Raw genomic sequence first — 24,041 nt, 5'->3', positions numbered from 1 at the left:
ACCGCGCTGGACTTTTTTCGAGACTTTCCTGTTCAGCGATGTCATTCCTGCGATGTCAGCGATTTCAAAATCAGCCTTCCGAATAATGCATTATTTAAAAGATGCGTCATAGTCTCTTCCATTCTGGGCAACGATACCTAAAATACATCCCACGTTACAAGCTAGAGAAAGCATTTTCACCGGAAGAAGAAGCAAACATTAACATATAATCTACTATTTTAATGGAACGAAAACGCGATAATTGTTGCAACGAAATTCTATGTACAATTTCGATCGAACAAATTGTGCGAAACGGATCAACGTTGAACGATGGAAACCGCGAGCACCGTATCGATTGCGACGGTTCTTCTTAGCAGGTTGAATGCCACGGGGGGGGGTCACCGGTGACCGGCACCTAACTTGGCTGTGACCGGCGTGCCCGAATTGAAAAAAACATAAGAAAGTTAGACAAGAGACAACACTTATAATTTCTTATTATCATCCTCGTTGATGTAGTGGTGTGAAGAAATGGATGCAGTATAAAACATTTGAAATAAACATTTTAAAAACATTTATCTATTGTATATAATATTTCAACATTATATGTATCGCTAAATGGAAATTTCATCGTGGCGCCACGGACAGTCCCGGTAAAATTGGCGTGGCATTCAACCTGTTAATTAACATTTCAACCTGCGATGAACGCGCGCGCGTCAGCTGCCGCGGGAAGGAAAGAGGGTAAATCAAGGGAAACGAACGGAAGGGTTCGTAGGTGTACTAGAATCCCTGTAAAATGAAAGTTCCGGAGACAGCGAGTTTTTTCTTTGTTCGAAAAATAAAGGATTAAACCTAAACGGTTACAGTCTCGCGACTCCCCGATGATTTCGCGGGGTTCCGGAGCTGTCGTCGAAGAAACGGGCCCCGTAATAAGTCGAACACGAGCCCAAGAACCTCCGCGTCTTCTCGGACATCCTCGATCCGCTATCGAAACCAAGTATGTAATTCGGTCGCTATATCGTCTTTTCGCCTCGTCGTTTTAACTGTATATGGAACAGGCGGGAGATGATTAGTTTCGGCTCGGTTAGAAAACCACATAAATTATTTATTGAAAACTTTGAATAGCCTTTTAAAACTCTTCCTCGGAATCTATACAAACAGCAGGTACCGGTAATACGTTTGAATTTACAATAATATGCACGCTGTTGTCGCTCGAGAATGCGAACCGACCAGACAAACGATTGGATAACCAGGAAACGGAAAGAGTAATCAGTTTTCAAGGTAAAACTGAAGCAAACGAATCGTCGCTCCGCCAAGAAACGCTGGTTCGCTTGGTATGTACAACTCGGTCTGGAAGCGCGCGATACAAAAATTCGATCGATTGCACCGGTCGGTCGGGAAGATCTCGGTCGTCAGGCTAGGACGAAGATTTTCGCTCCGTTGGATAACTTCGAAGTCTGGAGCTAACCACCCGATAAAAGAACGAACGGCAACGTCTTTCGTCGACTCGACGTTGCTCGCTGCCAGGAAGCTTGTCTCGGCTGCGCGTAACGGCGGTTTGACGTCATGGGAAGCGGTAACGAGTGCTTTCACGCTAGAGTTTCCACGGAAGAACGGCGGCGAGGTTGTTTCTAGGATAGTAGGGGCACGTGCAACAATTGATTTCGGGGCCGTTTCCTCGCCACGAGGGTAGGAGACGTTGTTCGGCCGCTCGTTCCCAGAAACAAGCTGCTCGCCTCGAAATTAAACTGCTTCGCGGATCCGACGTCTTCGATTCCGAAGACGGATTGTTTCCGCGTTGGATCCCCCGATCCCTCCAAGTTTCTCCTGCCCGGCGACGATAGACAACGACCGCGCGCGTTGCTTCGTCTCGTTCCCGAGCGCCGCGAGTTTGAAAACGCGGCCACAATTTGCCGACCTAACTCGTAATTTCTTCGTTTTCGGCGTTGCTGCCATTTTAGTAGAAACGCATCTCGTCGATCCGATTCGCAATTTCTCGAAAAAAGGCAAATGGTACTCCTTTGAAAAGAATTGAATTGGTTTGCGTTGCTCGGGGACCCAAACGAAGCCGATTTCGAGTAGAAATGCAAATTATTATTACTAACGCGAATGGTCCTTGGCTCGGTGCTTGTATTGGTCTGAATAATGGAAAACGAAGAACAGAGAAGGAGATGTGTCGCGTCGTGTCGCGCGTAAACGTCACCGATCCGTCAATATTGGATCGAGCGTCAACCAAACGCTTTCATTCGTCGGATTCGATTTGTTCCTGTTCCGTGCTCGTCGCTGCTCGGTCAGCCGTGTCTAGCGTTAATCTGGAAACTTTGCGTCTTCGTTTGATCGGGGCATCGATCCGTCTCAACTTTTCCGGTTGTCTTCTCGAAGCGCGACACGGGTGCCATATCGAACAGAACCATGTCCCCCGACGTCATTCGACCCGTCGCGTTTTCCGGCGATTTTCCCTCGATGGAACGTTTCGTAATACCAATTTGTTCGGTGGTTGCTATTTGGCAAGTAAGAATGGTATGCGAGATGCGGGAAGCGTGGTAACGGATGAATGTCTTTGGAAATCATTCACGATTATCTAGAATCTAACAGAAGAACTGAATCGATTACGCGTTACGTATTCTCGAGAACTGGTGCAAAGCAAAGCGGTGCAGAGCAGAAAATATTATACATTACGAAAAAGTATACGCGATTCGCACTGGTATTTTAGCATTTCCCATCTATTCTACATACATCGAATCACTTTTCCGCGCAAAATATATGAAAAGGGAAGCATCGTGCAACATGTTACTCCCCGTGTCCCGATCTGCATTCGTTACCTACAGAAATGCAAACGATGCAACGATAAAGGAAGGCGGTGCCACGACGTTCCTACCGTCGATTAACTATTTCGGATGAATTTGACGCGACATTTCCTTGACTGTGACATAACCTTTTAGAGATGATGGAAGACCGCGCGCCCTGGTTGCATAGAATCTCGTTTCTTTTTCTCCTCGGATCGCGGAGCAGCGGTAACGCGACACCGCGCGCGCGCGCGCATCATCCGATTCCTCGAGCCACGCATTCGACCCGTATTCGGTCGATTCGATCAGATTCCATGATCCATGGAATCGCCGATACGTCGATTACGTCGACTACGTCGCGTCGATACGCGGCCGTTCGGAAGCCAGTTGCGACCGCTCGTGCGCGTGCGACATCCTACAACCTACGAGAATTGATAATCCGTTGTGGCGACGCGATCGGCCGATGGTCAATCGGTCGGTGTGCGATCGGTCAGGTCCCCTTCGCGTCTCGGCGAAACAAGATTGTCGACAAGATTGTGGGACGACTGCATCGTCGATGCCACCGTCGGATTCAGGTCGGCTGGTCCTCGAGCCGCATCGGAGACGTCGGTATCGGATCGCCGGCCTCCGAGTCCTTTTTCGATATCAGGATCGTGGTCGAGCTCTCTGGAAACCGGGAAACAAAGAGGCTGGGCTTTGCTTTCGTCACTCTCAAATTAATCCGTAGTATGATATTTTATACGCGTTCGTAAAGTTGATTCCCTCGTTCGGAAATAACGCCGCGCGCGTCATAGATTCGAGTGCGTCGCGTACAAGAGAGGTCGCACGCGCTCGGTATAATATGTACTGTGTAGAAAAAAAATAATAAAGATCTTCTCGCAGCACCCATTTATAAACGTGCGAGGAGACTCTTTCCAGGAAAAAAGCGTCGATCAACCCGATCCTTGCCTCTAATTCGAATCGACTCATCCGCGCGTGTTCTCGTTACCTCCGTTCGATAAAACTATTTGTTGCGGCAACAACAACCTTGCGAATGAAATGCAGAATCCATATCGAGCACGACGTCGAGATCAAATGTCAAGACGAATTTCGATAAACAGGCTTGCTCCGATTCGAATCGAATCGAATCGATTCGGTGGCTCGCGTCGCGCGTAGCTCACCTATTCCGTACGGTGTACAGTTTCCACCCCTTTGCCCCACGGGCCACCCGAACCGAACAGTAACTACTACTCGCGAAATCAATCGATGATGTAATTACCGGATCGGTTTCCTACGATGCCTGTTACCCGTTATCCGAGTTCGTTAACGTTGCGTTATAGAGCCGATGAAAACTCGTCTACTCTATCGATGCCAAATTATAAGCGACGCCCTGCTGCCTCGTCTACGGAATTTATTTAATCCGTTTCCTCCCGCCCTTCCTCGATGTTCCGTGATAGGGTATCTTTTGCATCGAAGACGCGGTAGTCTCAGGATCGGTGCTAGAACCGATCCGGAGCAAGGAACCAAGACTCGACGATTCTGCAACGATTTATCTCCAAATTGGAACATTGTGCTGACGCATAGATCCTGTCCGTCGCACGGTTAGAGTTCTTCCGAAAAACTTTCGAGTTTTTAGAATCGGTCCTTGGCCCTCTCCCCTCGGTAGACTCCCCTCGGTAGATCCCCTCGGTAGACTCCCCTCGGTAGATCCCCTCGGTAGAACCGATCGCTGCCAGAGAGCTCGGGCTCTCGGCTAAATCCGAGAACGTATCGACGCTCATCGATATCAAAATTCGATTCAATTATTCGACAACTATCTGGCAAAGTTCGTCGACCTTGGCCAAAGGTTGGAGATTGCGTTTCTTCGAACGCGTTCGCGAAAGCTGCTCGCACGCGAATTGAAACGTCGAGAAATCCGATGGCAGAGTAATACGATTCCGACTCGATAGCTCACCAGATTTCACTTTCTGTTCCTCGAAGGCCGTGTCTGGAAATTGAACGTGCTTCCTGGCCGTCCTCCCCGTTATCGGACTTTTCTCCAGAGCATTCTGACCCGCCGTAGGACTCTGTGTCGGTGTTGCGGTCGTTTTGGTCTCGTTGTTGGTCGGCGTTCGTCGGGAGCTCAAGCAAGATGTGGCGGTGGTGGTTGTCGGCGGCTGCGTCGCGTACCTCACCGCTGGAACCTTCAAACCATCCTTCGTAAGACCCATTTGACAATCGACGCATCCCCTACTAACGACGACACGAAAACGTTCTCCGAAGAGGTTGAAACTTTTGAAACTCCTCCAACGATCAAGAATAGGCCTCCTGCTCGCCTCGGGGCAGATGAGCGAAAATGTTTTCCAAACGATCGATATACGATCGATATTCGATCGCGACCTCCTTTCGGCCGGGTCGAAACTATTTTAAAGGCAAAACACCAGCGAAACGAAACATTCTCGCGAACCTATCTTCGCAGTGTGTAAAAACAGGGTAGGCAAATCTGTTGGCGCGCCGCGGCAAGACTCGCGATTTCTCGAGTTCCGTTGAATCGCGTCGAATCGGTTCCGTCTACAGTCACCCTGTACCGTCACCGTTTCCCGACCGACCTTCGACGAAGATGACGCAGCGACGTCAACTGAAAGAAAGAGCCAATAGCGTGTGTTCAATATCCGTGCATCGGCGTACAGAGGTGCAGGTTCAACGTCACAGCCAACGCCGCGTGCATCGATCAACGTCTGGAGGCGGATTCGAGGCGGATTCGAGGCGGATTCGAGGCGGATTCGAGGCGGCGATCCGAAAGAGGCCGAGAGCCGCGAATACCAAATTACCGACAAACTACCGACGAATTCATTGAGAGACTGAAGATTCATTGAGAAAAAGATCGTATGAAAACCGAACGAGTTTTCGTCGGTATCGCCGAAATACACCATTCGGATAACGACCAGTGCTGCGGTCGTTGCTTTCGAAACTCTTTTAGGGAGACTTTCCAGCGACGCGCGCGACGCGACGCGACGGAAAGTGGCAATCGAGTTTCCCTTTTATAAACTGCCGGTGACAAGTCGGTAACACCTACGACGGATAGGCTTGTCCCACTCGTGCAGAATACACTTGTCACTTTTGTCTAATAATAGCGACTCGTGGCCTAGATGGGCTAAAACGTCGATCCGCCTCTCGTCCCTCGCATCCTGCCTCATCATCGTCACACGCCGATCCTGGAAACAGCGACCGCGCCCGATTCACGAATTAGCGAAAATTTCCAACCGACGACGTTTCCGTGGCCGTGATCGTGGCCGTGGCGACCGTCGCAGCTGCTCGCGCTAGCAATCGGTAAGAAACGCGGATGCGTGTGCCTATGAGCATGCGTGAGCGAGCAAGCTGCGCCGCGAGCAAACAAAATGAAACGATCGAACAATAGAATTGGTACACTTAACTTTTCGTCCCTCATCCCGTTCCTGTTTCCGCTGATTTCGAGACACTCTCAAAATACTGACCCTGTATTCGTAGTCATGCGCGGCGGTCCCCCGACCGGCCATGTATTCTTGATACTGGGAGATGACGCACAACAGCGAATATATCTGAAGTAAAGGACAACGAGATATGAAGTAAAGCCGCGACGCACATCTGCCAATGTTCTGCCCGTTCACGGAATGCAATCTGATATCGCGCTCAAACTACTTTCCGCGACTTCCGAGTATGTAAATCGTGAACTCGATCGTAGTCGGTAAAGTAATCGTAATCGTTGCGAACTTGCGAATGGATTTCATTTTCGCCAACGCTGTTCTCCGCTGTTCCCTGTTCCTACCGTTCGAAACCGAATATGAGCGAATCCATAGCGTCCAACGATAAGCGAAACGACAAGATAGGAACAGGGCGACGGCGGCAGGGAAAGCATAATTAGCGTTCAAAGGGTGTCTCCGACCACCGATTCCACCGATTCCACCGATTCCGCCGATTCCACCGATTCCACCGATTCAAAGAAATTACGACGAATATCGGGGAGATGGAATATCGCGCGATTCGGCATCGGCGCACCTTCTTTCGCCAAAATGTACTCACGTTCAGGCAGAGAAGAAAGAAGTTGAGCGTAAACAGCATCACGTTCGCCGGATCGAAGGTGGACTGAAACAGAACATTGGCGAAATTATATTGGTCGATCGAATCTTGTTCGAACGCGAACAGACGGACGGCGTACTCGAAACGCGACGTTGCTAACGAAGCTTTCGATAAAGTTGTTCGTCGTGTACAGGAACTTTTATTTCGATTGGCTCTCTTGCTTGAAACTTTGTTTTGGTCGTTTGCGCGTCGGAAGCGCGAGGGAAGAAAACGGCTGAAGAGACGTTAACGAGAGAGAAGATTACACGCGTTTAATTGCGATTAGAACCTGACGCGGTTGATCATCGGATCAGCGTTCCCGCGTGTCCTCCAGCGTCGTTTGCGCATTCGCGATTCTTAGCTCTCCCGGCCTGCCCGGTATGTATATCCGGTCTCCGGTCTTCCATCCGTCGGAAGCAACGCAACAGATTTAACGAGCTTCGCCTTCCGTGCGAACGGCTGACCGCGAACTGGCGGGGTATCATTTGTATTCGCGTCGTCGTTATTTCAGGATTTATGCCTACAGGAAACTTTTTACGAGTTAAACATTCAACAAGCCCGTGACAAATCACCGGCACCGATGGAGCTAATTTCTATACGAATTTTTCTATTTATCTATCTTCAAAGTAGAGATACTCGCGCGAACGTGCAATCGCATGGCGCAGTCGATCCATCATTTTCATTTTGCAGTAATGTAACGCGACGAACGATACAAAGGAAATTGTACTTTCTTTCCCCGTTGGAGAAATCTGCCGTCTCTCTTGCATTATCGACGATAGTCGACTTTGAAACCCGCCAATGTCGCGATGGTTCCGCGACAGTGTAAAAATGTAACGCGAGAGCATTTCGTTAAAAAAATGTTGGCTTCGGTCATGTGTTCCTGAAATTTCACCGTGTCCGCCCGAACGAGATCGATGGGAACATGGTCGCCTCGAAATCGTGGATGTAGCTTTTAGGTCGCAAATGTTGGCGCGTAGTCGCACGTCGTCGCAAAAAGGGGATAAAGGAAACGGGACGAGCGACGCGACGCGACGGCTACGAGAATTTCGATATCGCAATCACGCATTCATCCAAGTAATCGATCGAGCGATGTAACAAGGAATGATATAATATGGTCACGGCGATGCCCGCGAGCGACTTTCTTACACGATGCTTCGGATGCCGTCATCCACAGATTACGGATTTACGTAATTTTTGCCATACTGTAACATCGAAATGCAAGATTTGCAAGTCGGTTGCTCGAAACGAAGTAGATCGAGTTTAAAGTACCTTGTATACAAGCTCCTCGGATTCTCGTTCAACTATACTAACGGGGCTGCACACGCGTGTACATGTATACCGACAGAGAGGGCCAATTTACAAGCTGCTTTCCCCACAGATGCGACTGATGCGACTGATGCGACTGATGAGAAGTCCGCGTGCGCGGTGATTGCATCGCACCGAAACTCGATCGAGCACGTTTCTTCGAGACGATTGCCGCTGCGTCGAACCGCCTAAAACTAAATTACCAAGCATCGCGAACGGCGATGCGACGATACGTGTTGCAACGCCGACCGTCGTCGTTTCGAAGGCGGAGCACGGACGATTCTTGAAACATGAGAAATCGATTGAAAATCGATGCTTTCGAGTCGCTTCGAACCGAAACTTTACCCCGATTTACCTCGTAGCGTAGTCACGCGATATGTACCTCGAATTGCGCCGGCTGTGGTAAAATAAGTTTGTTTCTCGAGTTTCGTTGCGACTTTCTTCCGCGAGGTGTATTAACGAAATTTTCAACAGCGGGGAAGGAAATGCGCTGCGAATATTGGTCGCGCGGCTCGGTATTTACGACGACGGAACGCATCGGAGCGAATCCCGACGACTTTCCCACGATGTCGAATTATGTAATTATCGAATCGATCGCATCGCGAGACTCGTTGATGGAACTTGGGCCGAAGGTCTCTCCGCGTCCGGCAGGACGGGACGAGTTGATCCGGTCGCGTCGGGTCGGGTCGGGTCCGTCCAGAAAATTGGTAGATCGATCGCAGGACGGTTCCGCGACCAAGCCCACGGTGTCTCGTAAAAGATGACCCGCTTCCGCTCTGGAAACTAGGACCCGGCTGGTGGCTCCGCGTAATTAAACGAAACGAAGAACGCGAGAGAAAATTCCTCCCAGGTACGCGACTCTCCTCAAGAAATCCCGAGGTTTCCTTTGGCCTAATTATTTTTCATCGAGTAAAATATAGCGGTAAAATTGTAAACGATATTTCGCGGAGGACATTATTCATAATACTTATTTTAATCTTATTATTAATATCGAGAGTCGGGATCGTGGTTTTGGAGATCGCTAAATCGTTTGTTTCTTCGCCAAGTCGAATATTCTTACTTGTTTCTACTTTGACATTTTCTCGCGCCGATTGGAATTTTTCTACGCGACCTCAACCGTTCGACGTTTTTCCTGAATTAACCCAAGGCGATTTTCGCGCTGTTTCGGCCAACGTCTCGTGATAACGATCGTACGTGTAATAAGAATCGATCGAAGGCCAAAAGAGAGCAGTTCCCGACCGAATTCTATTTCTGCGACACACCACGGCGCGGTCGCGACACTCGTCTTCGTCGATCGGTTCGAGAATTCGTGTCCGCGGGTTTCCGGTTTTTCTTCTCGCGTTCCGTGAGAACCGACCGCGCGCGATATTCCGCGCGCGATATTCCTCTCGCGTGACGAGGGAACATCTCCGTCGTCGCGATTGCTTGGGGTCGCTTCGCCCCAGGAAACATCTTCGCGCAAGAAAAAAGGGAAAACGGCCGGCGATGCTTCTCCGCGGGAAACGTTGGCAACGCTGGCTGCCAAGAACCTCTCCCGTAGAAATACTGCCGAAAGTTTTGTCGGCGGCCAGGGATCGCTGATAATGGAAATATCGTTTCTCACGAACTGTTCCTACCGACGATACATTTTCATAGATTCAGACACCATCGAGATCCTCGCGCTTTAGATCGTTGTTAACGTTTCGGCCATCTACGGTGGCCAACGTATTTCATAATATCTCTATGAAATTCGACGGTACCTATAATTCGATCGCCCGATAATTTCACACAAAGCTTCCGGTATTATTTGTATACGAATCGGGCGGCTTTCTAAAACGATGGACACAGTCTAATTGATAACCTCGCGAATACCTATGCTATCGTTTCCATTCGACCGAAATGATTCGAAAGCGATGCTAATATTTCGTAACAACGTTTCCAGCATCAACGATCCGACAGAAAATCTGCGACGCGGGACGTTTCCTATTACCTTAAGCTTCAGAAAATGTACCGTGATATCTACTTTTATTTACGTTCCGACAAAGATTGTACGGTCTCGTCCGATAGGACTCCGATTCTACCGCTACAATGTTTTCTCCCGACACGTGCAATGTGTTTACATTCTCTCTCGAAGACGGCGGTACTTACAGCAGCGACAAATAGGTAGAGACAGTGGGCCACATCGACGATGCATGTCGTGGTCACGATCACGATCCACGGGATGAGGAAGACGCGTTGATCCTGAAAGATCAGCGATCATAAATGTACAGGGACGAAGAAACGAAACGGTGGTGGGAAAAAACGAAGCATGGATATCTTTACGGCTCTACAATTCCTTTCTTTGGTTTCGTATTTCGAAGAGAACAACTCTGGAATACGTCTGCCCGAAAAGTTTAGGAGTCGGGACTCGCAGTCCCGAGCCGAAGTAAAGCCCGAGTAAAGCCGAGCTCGAGACAGGGACCAGGGAATTGAAATTCCTTCGAGCGAAAAGGAGGCGATTCCATTCCGTCGCGTCGAATCAACGAGTGTCGACCAATGAAAAGATGTAATCCGTTGTTGGTATCCTGGATCAGTCGTGCCTTCGAACCGATCGCGAACCGACCACCGTACCATTGCGTTGCGGACACCGAAAACTTTTAGGTTGGTCGTCTTCGACGAAGGAATCCGTAATAAACAGAGACGATCTTTTAACAAAACTGTGCGAGAGTTTCCGCTACTAATTGTAAATCATTTGAGATTTCGGGTCAGGGGTGGGTGTTACGATTCACATCGAGGTACGTCGAGTCGAGTACGTCGAAGAAAATTATACTCGGCAAGATACTCGGACTCGGTGGATCTTTGGGCTCTTAATCCCCCCGTAAACCCCACGAACTTGGGATCGCGTGTTTCCCATTTCGAATCTGTCTTTCCTGCGGGAGAAATCACGGATCCCCCGAGGGGATCCGGGCAGCCCTTTGCGCGACCTTCGCGTTATCCGCGCCCATCCCCCGCAACGATACGCGGACCCTTGGCAATCACCGAGCTCCGTTCGTTTCCTTCGACGATATTTCCGAGTCTTTCGGTGTTTTCGTTTCCTTAAGAAAATTTCCGACCTCGAAGAACCTTTCGAATCTTCCGTGAGACCTCGGAGTCCCTTGGACTTGTTTCGAATTTCTCTCGTAGAGCCTCTGAACGTTTCCCTGCGAAAAATAAACGAGAAAACGGGAAAAAGCGGAGAACAACCACCTTCTCTCTCGTTTCTTTAAACTCCCGGGCTCTTGCAGCGAGCAACCCATCGCTAAGTTAAAGTAGAAGGACCACTCTTCCGCGTCGCGCGACATCGTTTCGTTCAGCATTTGACCGAAACTTTTATCATACCCAAAATTATCGTTGCTCGCATTGGAGGGCTCGGGAGATCCGAGAGACGGATAAAAAGCTTCCCGAATCCGGAACACGTTTAATTTCCAATAAGTTCTCTTATCCGGCTGCGGAGCGTAAGTCGATAGAATCCGTGCCACGAATTCTTCCAGCCGAACCCAGATTCAGCTTTCACAATCCCCGTTTCGTCGCCTCTACCCATCGACCATCGACGATGGAACAATCGTTACGTATCAAACGATCGTCCTCTGCCCTTTACGTCTTGCGCCTCGACAAGGAAATTCGAAGTTTCATTAAGAAATTATGATAAATGAGCCAATGATGTGTCGAGCTTCGTATCTTGCGCGCGCTCGCTTCTTCATTTATTTGTGCGTGAGTGCATGCGCGTGTGTGCAGTAGGCTGGAGGTGCTCGCGCGCACCCTCTCGCTATCGCTGTATCGCTCTCGTTCCCATCTCCCCCTACCCCTCTCTCACTCTCTCTCTCTCTCTCTCTCTCTTTCTCTCAAGCTCGAATATGGAGATCGTGGCGAAACGTTGCCATGGTTATTCCTGGTGGGCTACGATCGCGAAGTAGACGCGGATGCGGCAGCCGAGCTTCGCCAAACAGCGAATGATTAATGGATAAAGAGATCGATAAGAAAAAGGAACGTCGTTTAACATGTCAGCCGTTATATTCAGAGTCCGAATCGTGTAGCAGGATCCTGGCGAACTTTATCTGCCAGAGCAAAGAACTTCGTTTCCTACAAGACAATCCACGACTGCCGGCAACCTGAGAAAGTCCAAAATTTTTAAACTCCATTTTATTCCATAAAATAAGAATCATTTATTCGATGGGTTTAAACTAAAATATTTAATAACCGAATATTTAACCACTTCGGTACGAGCGTCGACTATAGTCGACGGCCACAGATGAACACGCACAGCCGAGTGTCGACTATAGTCGACGGCCGTGATATGAAAGCACACGGCCGAGCATCGACTATAGTCGACTATAGTCGACTGCCAAGAACTTTTGCCTTATCTCTACAATTGCAGTGTTTACGTCCAGAAATACACATAAATAAGCTTTTCTCGTCAAAGATCTGTAAAAGAGCAAAACGGATTAACTGTCGATGCACGAAGTAGCATGCGAATGGTGAGTGCCGGCTGTGGGCACAATTTCGTGGCCGATGCGCGCCGTACCGAAGTGGTTAATAACTTTCTCAACCGTCTTACATATCGTAGATCTCATACGCGTATATCCGAAACTTTGGCGATAACCGAGTCTTTTCGATTCAACTCGGAATTCGTTGGTGGCGCGTGAACAACGTTTTTGCTTGTAAACTAAAACTGAGCGGTAACCAACCTTTGTTTCTCGGTTCCTCTATTCCTCTGTTCCTTCGTTAGTCTATTACTCGTCCGTACAAAATGGACTGCGGATCCGATGCGACAACCAAGTTTCCGTTTGGTCGAGCGAACACGGAGAGAGAGAGAGAGAGAGAGAGAGAGAGAGAGAGAGAGAGAGAGAGAGAAAGAGAGAGGAAGGGGGAGAGACCATCTCTAAATTCCGTTTCGTGACTGGTGTTGTTGTGCCGTACCGTGTAGCGTAGTTCCGTACGCGTCAGCGACTCCCGAATAAAGACAAGTTCGCTAGTCGCTAGACTGGAGTCTTTGCAAATCCAACCATCTTTAATACGTACGTAGGTATACCGCTAGTCAGATGTTTCGTAAAAACTACATACAGAGACACTTACGTATATATACTTTCAACCCCGATTAAACTGCCTTTTTGTTCGCACAACGTTATAATTTGCGCAATATTTGACACAGTTAAACATTTCGCTTGTCGATACAGCAGAACGAGTGCAGCAGAGTGTCGAAACATTTTGCCTCACGATCGGTCGAGAAAGAGAGCAACGAATAGCTTCCTCGCATCTCACCTTGACCTCGGGAATCGAGTAGTCTCGAAGCCGTCTCGAAGTCGAAGGAACTTGGAACACGTTCATCGTGCGAATCGATCACGTTCTCTCGCGTTTTACGCAGGAAACAACGCGACGATGCAACTTACCGCCGCGCCGCGCCGCGCCGCGCCGGCACGAGGGCCGACAATAAATCGGGTCAACGTCCAACGAAATTCGTGGCTAGGCGTCAAACGCGCGAAAAGCACCGAAATCTGTCGAAGCCATCAATGCCGTCAATGCCGTCAATGCCGTCACTGCCGTCACTGTCGTCACTGTCGTCAAAGCTGACGAGACTAACGCCTACGACGATGGGTGTCTGCTCGAGTTTTCCATTTTCTAAATCGAACCGACAATTTTACATTCAATTGTGAGAATCGGTCCAATAGTTTCGCGTACGACCCATACTTTTGAAATATTTCAGAGAAATTCGATGTAGAATTCATAATTTAGAAATTTATTAAGTTTGCTCGTCGTGCTTCTAACGTGTGAAATTTACGAACGTTTTAGCAGAAAATAAAAAAACGGGGAACGTTGGATTTTTATCTTGCGCCATTAACGCCGGTAAATTATTCGACTTGTCATTTGTCTTGTTTCGAGTGCGAACAGAATGGACAAGTGCGAAGATAATCGAATCAAACAGAAGAAGAAGAGTAGCCATTTTTCGATAAACGTTCCGATCGAGGAAGCGAACAAGTACATAAATAATCGCTGGTGCTCAACCTACTGCGAATTCCTCTTGTGCCGTCAATTTTAACTTTGCACAGAAACACGTGGTTTTCCTAGGATGGCTACGAACTTTTGATTCTGCCCCAAAGAAGCTCTCTGGGGAAACTGTTTTGGGAGATTGCGAGATTGCCGGAGGATGTCGGGCGAGGATCAAGGGGATGATGTTCGGCTTTTTCGACTCGCTAATGTTTCGCCGTTTGGTTCCATCGTTGACTAGACACAGCGCCAAGAGTCCTACTACGTACGCATTCTATTTACCGTCGATGATCGAGCAGGCAACGACGAACCTCGAAGTGGATGTATGTTACGTTCTAGTATTTAGTATAGTATCGTATAATACATTATAGTATAGTACAATATAGTATAGTATAGTACGGAACAGTACATTTTGTATATGATTTTTCGGAGCGTGAAAGAAAAGACTAATCGCGAGTGGAAAGGTTGAGATTTCCCTTTCCTTTATCTCTACCATGTAACGCTTCTTTACGCTTTCAGAAGCGATCGTATAACGATTAGGCTAACAATCGACTCACCTTGAAGAGACCGTAGAGTAGCATGATGCTGCAAATGACTCCGCAACACGAGCACAGAAGCAGAGCCACGTTGATCCTCACGGTAGCTGCATCAACAGAACCGTGTCATGCTCGAGACATTCGTCGATCGCGATCGAGATCTCGGTTTTATATGTGCATCTAGAAATGTATGTATGTATGCGAGTATGTATGTTTTTACGTATGAATTTACTCGTTATTGGCAATCAACGGGTCGATTCAGAATTCAAGGTAGGGAGCGCGCGCTGCCTTGTTTTCTCGTTTCCTCGTTTCCTCGTTCCCTCGTTCCCTTGTTTCCTCGTTGTCTGGCGCGGCCACTGTTATTACGATATGGGTACTCACTAGGGGATATGGTATCCGGTTCGAGAAAGCTGTCGGATTCCGGCAACGAACGATTTCCCCTCAGATACTGGCTCTCCCCCTGGAGCACGTTGCCGGTGATTAGCGCCAGCACGGCGAAGTAAATCTATAAGGAAATACGGTATCGTGTGAACGGGATATAGTTTTAGCAGAAAGAATAATGGGAGGTCGTTCGAAATGAAGAATACTTGAACGGAGCAAGTACAAAGATACGTTTCCCGTTCATTCGCATTAATATCGATTCACGCGCGTTCTGCGGTCTAAGGGTCGCGCCGGTCGAGTTCCACTTTTCCAAACTGTTGAAACTAGTCAAATTACGAAAGGATTTTACCGTAGCAGCGCATGCGAATTATCTTCCAGAGAACTTTGACAGACGTTCCCGCTTCGCTAAATAAATTGTTAAAAAAACACCAAACGCTTCAACCAGTCAATGTCATAATCCGCGAACACGTAGAAATTTCAATTCCGGCTCGAAAGGCGACTATCCCAAGATTATACATTTTATTGCGTCCAGTATACGTTCTACGGCGAAATTCCATGGGACCGGGTCACAGAACTCTGACTCCCAATTGATTCCCCGACGATCGATCTGTATTCGTTTCTGCCTCCTGCCACCGGGAAAACAAGTCGTCTTAAAGGAATCCCGGTCGACCGTTCCCAGTCTCCAGATTCTTCTCCACCCTCTCATGCAACGAGGGTAGTCCGCGCCCAAACAATTTCGGTACTCACGGGAACCGTTCGTTCCGGCTGCTTCACCGTCAAATAATATCGTAGAATCCCGTCGCGTCGACGCGTCGACCTTGTATTTTTCCATGATTTTGATTAACGTCGGGTACACTCTACGCGTCTATACCTTCCCTTTTTTCTTGTCGAGGCCGGAGCTTCGATCGCGCCACATCTACCGAACTGCTCGATCAATCTAGCGTCGATCGACCAAGATCGTCCGTCTCGCGCGATATGTGCTCAATATGGAACAACTTTGAACCGTTTTCAGCAGAAGAATAATTCGTCGGAAGAAAACCTCACGATTGCGTGAGAAATGCATGTATCGGTACGCGACAATTACGCTCGCACAATTATGCTTCACCGCGCACCGTGGCATCCCGAGAGACCGTCAGGGAGACGCGCATTCGCTGGAGCAGGCCTCGGAACAAGACTCGGGCAAAGATTGGATCGGCCACTAGTTTCAAATGGCCAAGATACGATATATCCAACGCAAGGGGCCGCATGCTCATCGAACATGTTCGTTTGAATTTCCGTTTAATCGGTCTAATTGGCTTAATCGATTTCATCGGTTTAATTCGATACACCCCCATGGAATATGGCAATCAATCGACGACGATGTTTAGTTACAATTTTATACCATTATCCGCTTCTAGTTGGATTAAGTCCGTCGAGTTGCAAGCTCGCTGGAATAATCGAGTACCCTGTCATCGTCATTGAAAGCTCGAGGAGCCCCTTTATATCACGAACTGCGTGGAGCTTTACGTAAACTCCGTGGAACACACGTTTTCATTAAAGATAGAGACGAGACGCGAGTCCACCATCACACGCGATAACTTCCGCGTTGCCGGCCGTTATAGAATCGGATATTATTACATTATGGGAGTTGTGCCATGAACCGATAACCACGCAGTATTTCAAACAAACCAAACGACCCCACCGCGCTGCGCTACTTCGATACATACTTCGATACAACATTAATCGAACTTGTCGTTGCCGTCCAAGCGACAGAGAACCGAAAACATCGACCGTAACGTTGCACCATACTGGAATAATAATATGTTCGAATAAGGAAAAACGGAAACACAGAAATTCAAATTCGGATTCGAACAACGAACAAGCCATCGTCGTTTGGCGACCTGCATACATTCGTACATATTCTATGCGTACACGCATAGATACATCGGTGTAGAGTTTAGAACGTAGAGCGTAGAGCCGAGAGGTGGCAAACTAGTCGAACCGATCGAACCGAACACATACATATTTGTAATCGGACACTCCCCACTTGGCCCGCGTCGCACCTGTTAACCGTACCGTATCGCGTGTCGCGCACTACTCCATCCCTCTGACCCTTCGTTCCCGATCTTTTTGCAACTCCGAAACGAAATTCTGTTTTGCCCGTTTTATTCCAACAACCGCCCGCCCCGCCCCGCCGCACACAACGGCACGCGGAAAATACGAATTAAAAATCGTCGTGGAGAGAGAGAGAGAGCCAGCCGATTCTGTTATTTCCGACTTTATTTCGTTTTTGAGATTGTCGAGGCGACGTTATATCTCGGAGGAAACTTGCTTCAGACGAATGGCTGCGAGAACGAAGATATCCCGAATTTTCGTGAGTAGCTTCTAGTATAATAAAATAAACAATTTGAAATTATCACGTTTCGGCTTTTCGGCTTTTCGACTTGGCTTTTGCTGGAATCTTACGGTCCAATTTTCGCTCGAAATCGGATGAATCTGGTGTAACCGTTATTTATCTTGATCGTTATCGTTTGCGAATAATAGACGTAACGAGAGAAAATGCAGCGAAACATTCTTGTTAAAATTTCGGGAATATTTCGAGAGGTCGGTGTCGGCGTCAAATTGCCAATTGGCCGGAATAATTGGTAAATTTCTGAGATCGCGAGGGTATCAAGGATCATGGCGACATTATTGCGAAACAATGATTCGCGAGCACCGAAATGGTCCGCGGAAGGAAGCCGATCGAAGCCGATCGAAGCTTTCGCGAGCACGAGTTACGATTACGTTCAACTTTCGTCCGAATTCATTTAACGGAATCCCATACGATATCAAATTACCAACTGCGGAAAGCATCGGATTCCAGTGATTATTCCGTAAATCGAAACAAAGACACGTTTCCGCCGTTGTTAATATTTCAATTGAATCGGACAGGCTGATTCAATCCCCTGAATTTGTCCGATCGATTAATCCTCACCCGATGGTTTCAAATTTCGAACGTGGCACGAGCAGGACGCAGTTTCGATCAACGTTTCGACACGAACTTTACGGAGAAATATCAAATTATTCTTTTCACCAGCTTTCGATCCTTGTCGTGCGATTCACACAAATTTCTTGCCCCGAATTTCCTCGCGAAACATTCATAGCGATAGCAATAACGATAGCTATTCGTTCCATAGATATTTATTTCTTTGAAATCTTTTTGAATTTTCTTTTCTTTTAGAAAGACTGCTCGAAAGCTGTTCAAGCGTCCAAGTCGGTCTTTTATCCAGGCGATGTTTAACCGTTTAACTTTTAATAACTCGCCAGTCACGGAACGCTTTCGATGGCGCATGTTTTATCGAACGACAAAGTTTCTTGCCGCAGTTAATTATTCTATTAGGAAGTTTCTCGAACGAGTCTTTTCGATCGAGCCAACTTTATTTTCGCCAGACAAGTTGAGGCGAGGAAAGCATAGAAAAGAAAAAAAGAAAAAAAGAAACGAGAAGCGAAAAGGAAAGAACGACAGGTGCCGCGACGAAGAGATTTATAATGCGTCTTGAACTCCGGCCAATTAAAAATGTTTACACATTAAATTCACGTTTCGCCAAACTCTTCGACGCCCGCGTTATAATTAGTCATTGCAGCGTTGCTCGTGCGGAACTCGATACTCAGAAATTCGACAAGATTCGTTTAATTGAAATAAATTGCAATTGTCAAGCCTCGGTGATATCGGAGTTTCTTTAGATGGATTACTATTCCAAAAGATGGCGCGACGACGATGAGATTGACAGACATTCATCCGATCGAGTTTATCATCTATCATCTATCATCTAATGAAAACATATTTTCTTTCTCCACTTTATACGGCTGGAAATTTCCAAGTTCTCATGTTCGAGTATCCTTGAAAGACGACACTGTAATTCAGCGCAGCTATCGGCACGAACCTACGTGGACACGGCGTTAAAACGATCGGTTTGAAAGTGCCACGGGTTTAGTTTCAAGAAGCTAATTCTATTGGGAACCACTCGACTTAATTCAATTAAATGTGCTTGGCCTCGCCTCGCCTCGCCTCGCCTCGCCTCGCCTCGCCTCGCCTCGCCTCGCCTCGGTCTCGTAATACCGCGGCCATTTGCATGTGCAGGAAAATCGGCTGGACGCGCAGACGTGGACGAGGGCATGGACATAACCTGGATAATGCTGGCCCAATGGTACTGATTAGGTAGAGGGAGTTGTGACGAAGACGAACGGAGATCGTTTATCGGGCCACGATGGGAGATGGGAGATGGGAGATGGGACACGACACGGCACGGCACCACCACAACGTATACATATAGGGTAGAATCAGATACTTTCCGATGCGCGACTTCCCTTTTGTGTTCTTCAACTTTAACTTGAACTTGCTTATTTATCCGGCTGCATGTGACACGAAAAAACACAGTCCGATACTTTTAAAACACGCTAGATCGATCACTGCCATCAATGCCTTCATTCTTTGGCATGGATTGTCTACAGTCTGCCCGTCGGATTTCTTTTGTCGCAATGGATTCTATCGTAATACGCATTTGCTAGCACATACAACGGGGTACAGCAGTGCCTCGCAGTGACCCGTGGCATATTCTCCAGAGAGCGCTCGCAAAGTGCATTACCGCGCAGGTACTTTATATCTAGGTATACATATAAATATACAGGGTCTCCCGAAAATGTCTAACAATCCAGAAATAGGAGATACCTGCGGTCATTTAAAGTAACTTTTTCCTTACCAAAAATGCAATCAGCGTCTTTGTTTAAAAGTCATTAACAATAGATTAGAACCCGTTAATGCGGACGCGAACATCTCTCGTACATGGATATCTTTCGATAATTATGCGCCATCTGCAAGCGAACATATCGCAAACAAATGGATCGTGTAGTTGCTGCTTCACGTATTTTCATAGTCTTCCCATTTCCTTTTAATATAGTACACACAATCATCCGGTTCAGTTATGGATGTGGTTTTATTAAAGAATATTGCAATTAACAGTCAATCAATGATCCGAGTTGCATTCGTTCGGCCGGTAGTAGAATTAACAACATGGTTCATGGAGGAACGTTAAACGTTCACGACGAATATACGCTCCCATCCCACTTAGCTATACGTACTCGTAATCAGATACCCTCCGATTTTCAATCGTTGGAACAATTATGGGTACTTCTTTCGCGTATTTAACAGTATGTACGAACGAGATAATTTATCGTCTATAGTGTTGGCAACAACTTGTTTTTATAGGACATCGAAAACCGATAGCCCGGCGCTACTCCGCTTCCGGTTAATTTATGGTAGAGCGGCGTAGCCTCGAGTCCGAAGGTGTAGTTTCCGTGAACGTGCGCGAGTAAACCCAAGATGATATCTAGCAACTGAAACTCGTACTCGTACTCGTACTCGTACTCGAGGTTGCGCAAGCAAGCGGCATGCACTCCATGGACCTTATTCGTTAACGTACATACATATAAATATACATATGTATACTCAAGCCTCGACGCACCGCTGTCTTCAAGAATTATCTCAAAGATAATTCCGATGCAGGATCCATGGCATGGCCATGGAGTTGGAGTGAGTTGGAAGGGCAGAGGTGCTTTCTCGTAAGAGGATTGTGTTTCTGTTACATTAGAGTGTTCGGCATACCTCGTCTTTTATTCGGGAACCGTCAATGAGCACGTCACGTTTCTAATTCGACCCGGTTAAAATAATTTCTGTCCCAGGGCATAGCCTAGCTAGCTAGTGCAGCATAATTGGTGCAATATAGTTAATGTACAGGGTTATTCGAGTTATTCGAAATCGTGAAATTGGGGGTAGTAAGTAACTTTTTCTTCAACGCAAATGCAATCCGCGGCTTTGTCCACGAGTTATTGACAAAAACACACGGACCAATGAGAAAAAAGGAAGCAAGAGTTCAGCGTTTTTGAGTTAGCAGAATGAAGCGAGCAAATATAGCCAGTGTACGTAGACAAATCGCCAAAATTAACGGGACTCGCCAAGGATGGGAATTTTGCTCGCCTCAACGCCCCCCTATTATTTCTTCTTACCAGTATCGCATTATTTCGCAAACATTTTTTCGTGTATTAGTAAACACCGGCAACGTTCGATTTCAACTAAGTGGAGCGAAAAGAGAAAAGTCAAAGTTCGAAAGTGAAAAGTCGGTAAATTTTGCTTCGCTGCTCCGAGCGATCTCTCGAATCTAAGAATAAAGCGTCACGAGACCTAACGAGACGAAGGGTAAAATGCCGTGAAATTGTCATTGCCTATTCAAAATGAGCGACCTAACTTAAATTTCGAACTTGAAATTTCATCGAATACGCATTTCAGGTATTCTCGGAATCGAACAATGCACAAACTTGGCCGATTCTGTCGATTACAGAGCAAGGTTTTATGCTATTTGTCGAGATGCCTGTCCCGTTGTAAAACTGAAATAACGCAGTGCAACCACGGTGTTGGAATCGTAAAACGTAAATTGCACGTTTGTTTGCTGTGTAACGACTATCAATAAATGTTGTTTCCGTGGAAGAACTATCTAACATGCCATTCCTGCGTTGTCCCATTGGCAAACGACTGACTGCCACTCATCCGTCAACCTTATTTGATTACCGATTCTTCCAAACAAAGTGCGGGGGCAACACGCAGCAACGCTGCACAATTTTTCACCGTCCAAATATTTTGTTCCCTTTACCTCGCGGAACTTGTCGGTCGAATAAAGGTGCGAGTGGGAGGGGGAGTGGCAATAGGAACGGACGTGCGAGTACGAGCAAGAGTGGGAGTAGAAGTGGGAGTAGAAGTGGGAGTGAGAGTAGGAGTGAGAGTGGGAATGGGAATGGGAATGGGAATGGAAATGGGAATGGAAATGGGAGTGAGAGTGGAAGTGGAAGTGGAAGTGGAAGTGGGAGTGGAAGTGGGAGTGGAAGTGGGAGTGGAAGTGGGAATGGAAGACATTCCAAGATCGTTGATAAACTCGTGCACTCTCGAATCGAACGAAACAGTTTCAAGTACCAAAATTGAAAATACTAACGATACATATTATTACGTTTTCTTCGATTTTCTCTCGCACCTCGCAAATCCAAAAGAATTCGTTCTTCTTCGACTGTAATCGACAAAATTTCCATGAAAATTGCACAAAGACTGATAAATTTCCAAGAAACGAATAGTGAGCAAAACATTCTTCCACGACTATCAATAATAAATATGTACTTCGTATACAAGAGGAGACGCAACGCGACAACATCGATAACGATAAAAAAAGCTCACCCCTGTGTAGCCCGCACACGCGAAACTGCCCCTCCTGACTGATCGCCAACAGCAACAGGATTGCATGATTGCCATGCTTCGAACGCGTGGTTAACCGCACATTACAAACCAGAAACTAGAAAGTACAAACAGCCTCGATGAAAGAGAAAAACAGCGTAATTTCAAAACATCGAAACTAGACGAACGACACTGTACTGTGGCACAGCACGCGGGTCGTCGCAAGGATACATGACGCATTCGTGTCGCACGGCTTGTGTCACTGTATCGAAAATATGATTGATAGGACGGTGATAATAGTACACAGGAAATAGAAAATAGAGAATAGGCAGCGGGATATAGGACATAGGATACAGCACGTACGTTTGTCCGGTGCCCGGTGCCCGGTGCCCGGTGCCGACTGGTGCCGACTGACGGCCCTTGCGTTGTTCGCCGCGCGAAAAGCGAAAGCTCGACTCGCACATGCGTGTTCGATTCCCGCGTTGAGTTCGTAAATCCCGAATAAGAAACTTTACCGTTCGCAGACAAAGCTTCGCGCCCTGAATCGAGAATAAAACGAACCAGCCTGGCGTCCATTGCTTTCGGTACGGTGAAAACGGCGGATCGTGCACGCTCTCCTTGGTATAGACCGAACCAAAGTTATTATGGAAAAAGCAGGAACCAGGAGAAAGACCGTTTGAAATCATCCGAAACTTTTAACGTTTCCAATATTGCCGAAAATATCTATGCCGCGACGAGGACTCTTCCGGACGGAGAAAACCATTAATCGGCGGTGTAGCGACAACGCGATAAATCTCTGATCATCCATATAATAGTGAACCACTATTTGTGTCACTATTTTGCAATGATGGACTAATTATAATTATTGAATGGAACGATATTTGATGTATACATCACCTGTATCACCTCGAAGTGTGAATTGTACACACCTGACAAAGAGGACCTGCGGAATACGCGCGTAGCAGTTGATCGGATGTTAATGGAAAAACTTGGCAACGGAGATTCGGGTTTCATTAATATGTACAATTCCGAATCCCGGCTCCGTCCCGTGTCTCGAGTCTCGAGTCTCGAGTCTCGGTCCTGAGTCGCGACAACGACACGCGGATGCGCGGACTCACCTGCCCTGGCCTGTTTTATCATTCGTCGGTGCTGGCTTCATGTGGATCGATAAAAACACGAACTCCGAATTGCTTCGCGAAAAAACGTTCTCGAATACGTACATTTCCAACAATCATCAAGGTACAATTACTTACGTACCCATTTACACGTGGAGACGTAATGTACGCGCATACTCGTAACTATCGAAACAGCGGTAGCTTTCTATTTGCTTCGAATCTGTCCAGCAAATATTTGTTGGACATGTTCAAAATGCTCGAGATCAATTCCTCGGATACTCCAAGGTCGAGCTATCAGTACCGATCTCGCAACTGCGATCGACAGTTCCGGTTCGCGTCGATACGTCGAAAGCTTCGAACCTCGTATCTACCTCTTAACCCACATTTACGACGCGAATCGCGCTACGGCTAAAAGTGAACGGTTAAAAGACTACGGGGAAGAGAAACGGGAGCAAAATAAAAACACTTTGGACGTCTATACCATACATCGCATCGGTTCGGTGTATTCATCGCCCGATGTTCCGATCAATTTGTCGACGATTCGGAAAATTGAAAAACTACGGAGGTATAATACTCGGTCTTTGTTTCGTATACTACATCGAGGTGGCGCTATCATACCTTTTTGCGGCTCGAGAAATACTCAAAGTTTCAAAATGACGAGCACAACGGATCGTTAAGT

At 47.3% G+C, this 24,041-nt stretch overlaps 1 protein-coding gene across 5 annotated transcripts; it reads right to left on the bottom strand.

Annotated features, from left to right (window-relative positions):
• Positions 1-27: 27 nt before the first annotated feature.
• On the bottom strand, positions 28-22,651 carry LOC144473163 (uncharacterized). 5 transcript variants are annotated; one of them, XR_013494519.1, is made up of 10 exons: positions 22,611-22,651; positions 22,251-22,365; positions 15,017-15,140; positions 14,657-14,742; positions 10,248-10,340; positions 6,780-6,842; positions 6,155-6,298; positions 4,696-4,924; positions 3,189-3,428; positions 28-137 (listed from the first exon to the last, which is right to left on the bottom strand). XR_013494519.1 is itself a non-coding variant. In XM_078186790.1 (9 exons), exons 2-9 carry the CDS (start codon positions 22,323-22,325, stop codon positions 3,334-3,336), a joined length of 909 nt encoding a protein of 302 aa, XP_078042916.1. In that variant the 5' UTR covers positions 22,326-22,365; positions 22,611-22,651; the 3' UTR covers positions 1,061-3,333. The 5 variants fall into 5 exon arrangements, 1 of the variants encoding a protein (XP_078042916.1); XR_013494517.1 differs by having other exon boundaries at positions 53-137; positions 2,082-3,428; XR_013494516.1 differs by lacking the exon at positions 28-137 and adding an exon at positions 910-1,019 and having other exon boundaries at positions 2,082-3,428.
• Positions 22,652-24,041: the final 1,390 nt, after the last annotated feature.

Source organism: Augochlora pura, chromosome 7 (assembly GCF_028453695.1).
Source record: "Augochlora pura isolate Apur16 chromosome 7, APUR_v2.2.1, whole genome shotgun sequence".
Classification (NCBI taxonomy): Eukaryota; Metazoa; Arthropoda; class Insecta; order Hymenoptera; family Halictidae; genus Augochlora; species Augochlora pura.
Note: the sequence above shows the minus strand (reverse complement) of the source record. Positions and strands in the feature narration are given on the sequence as shown.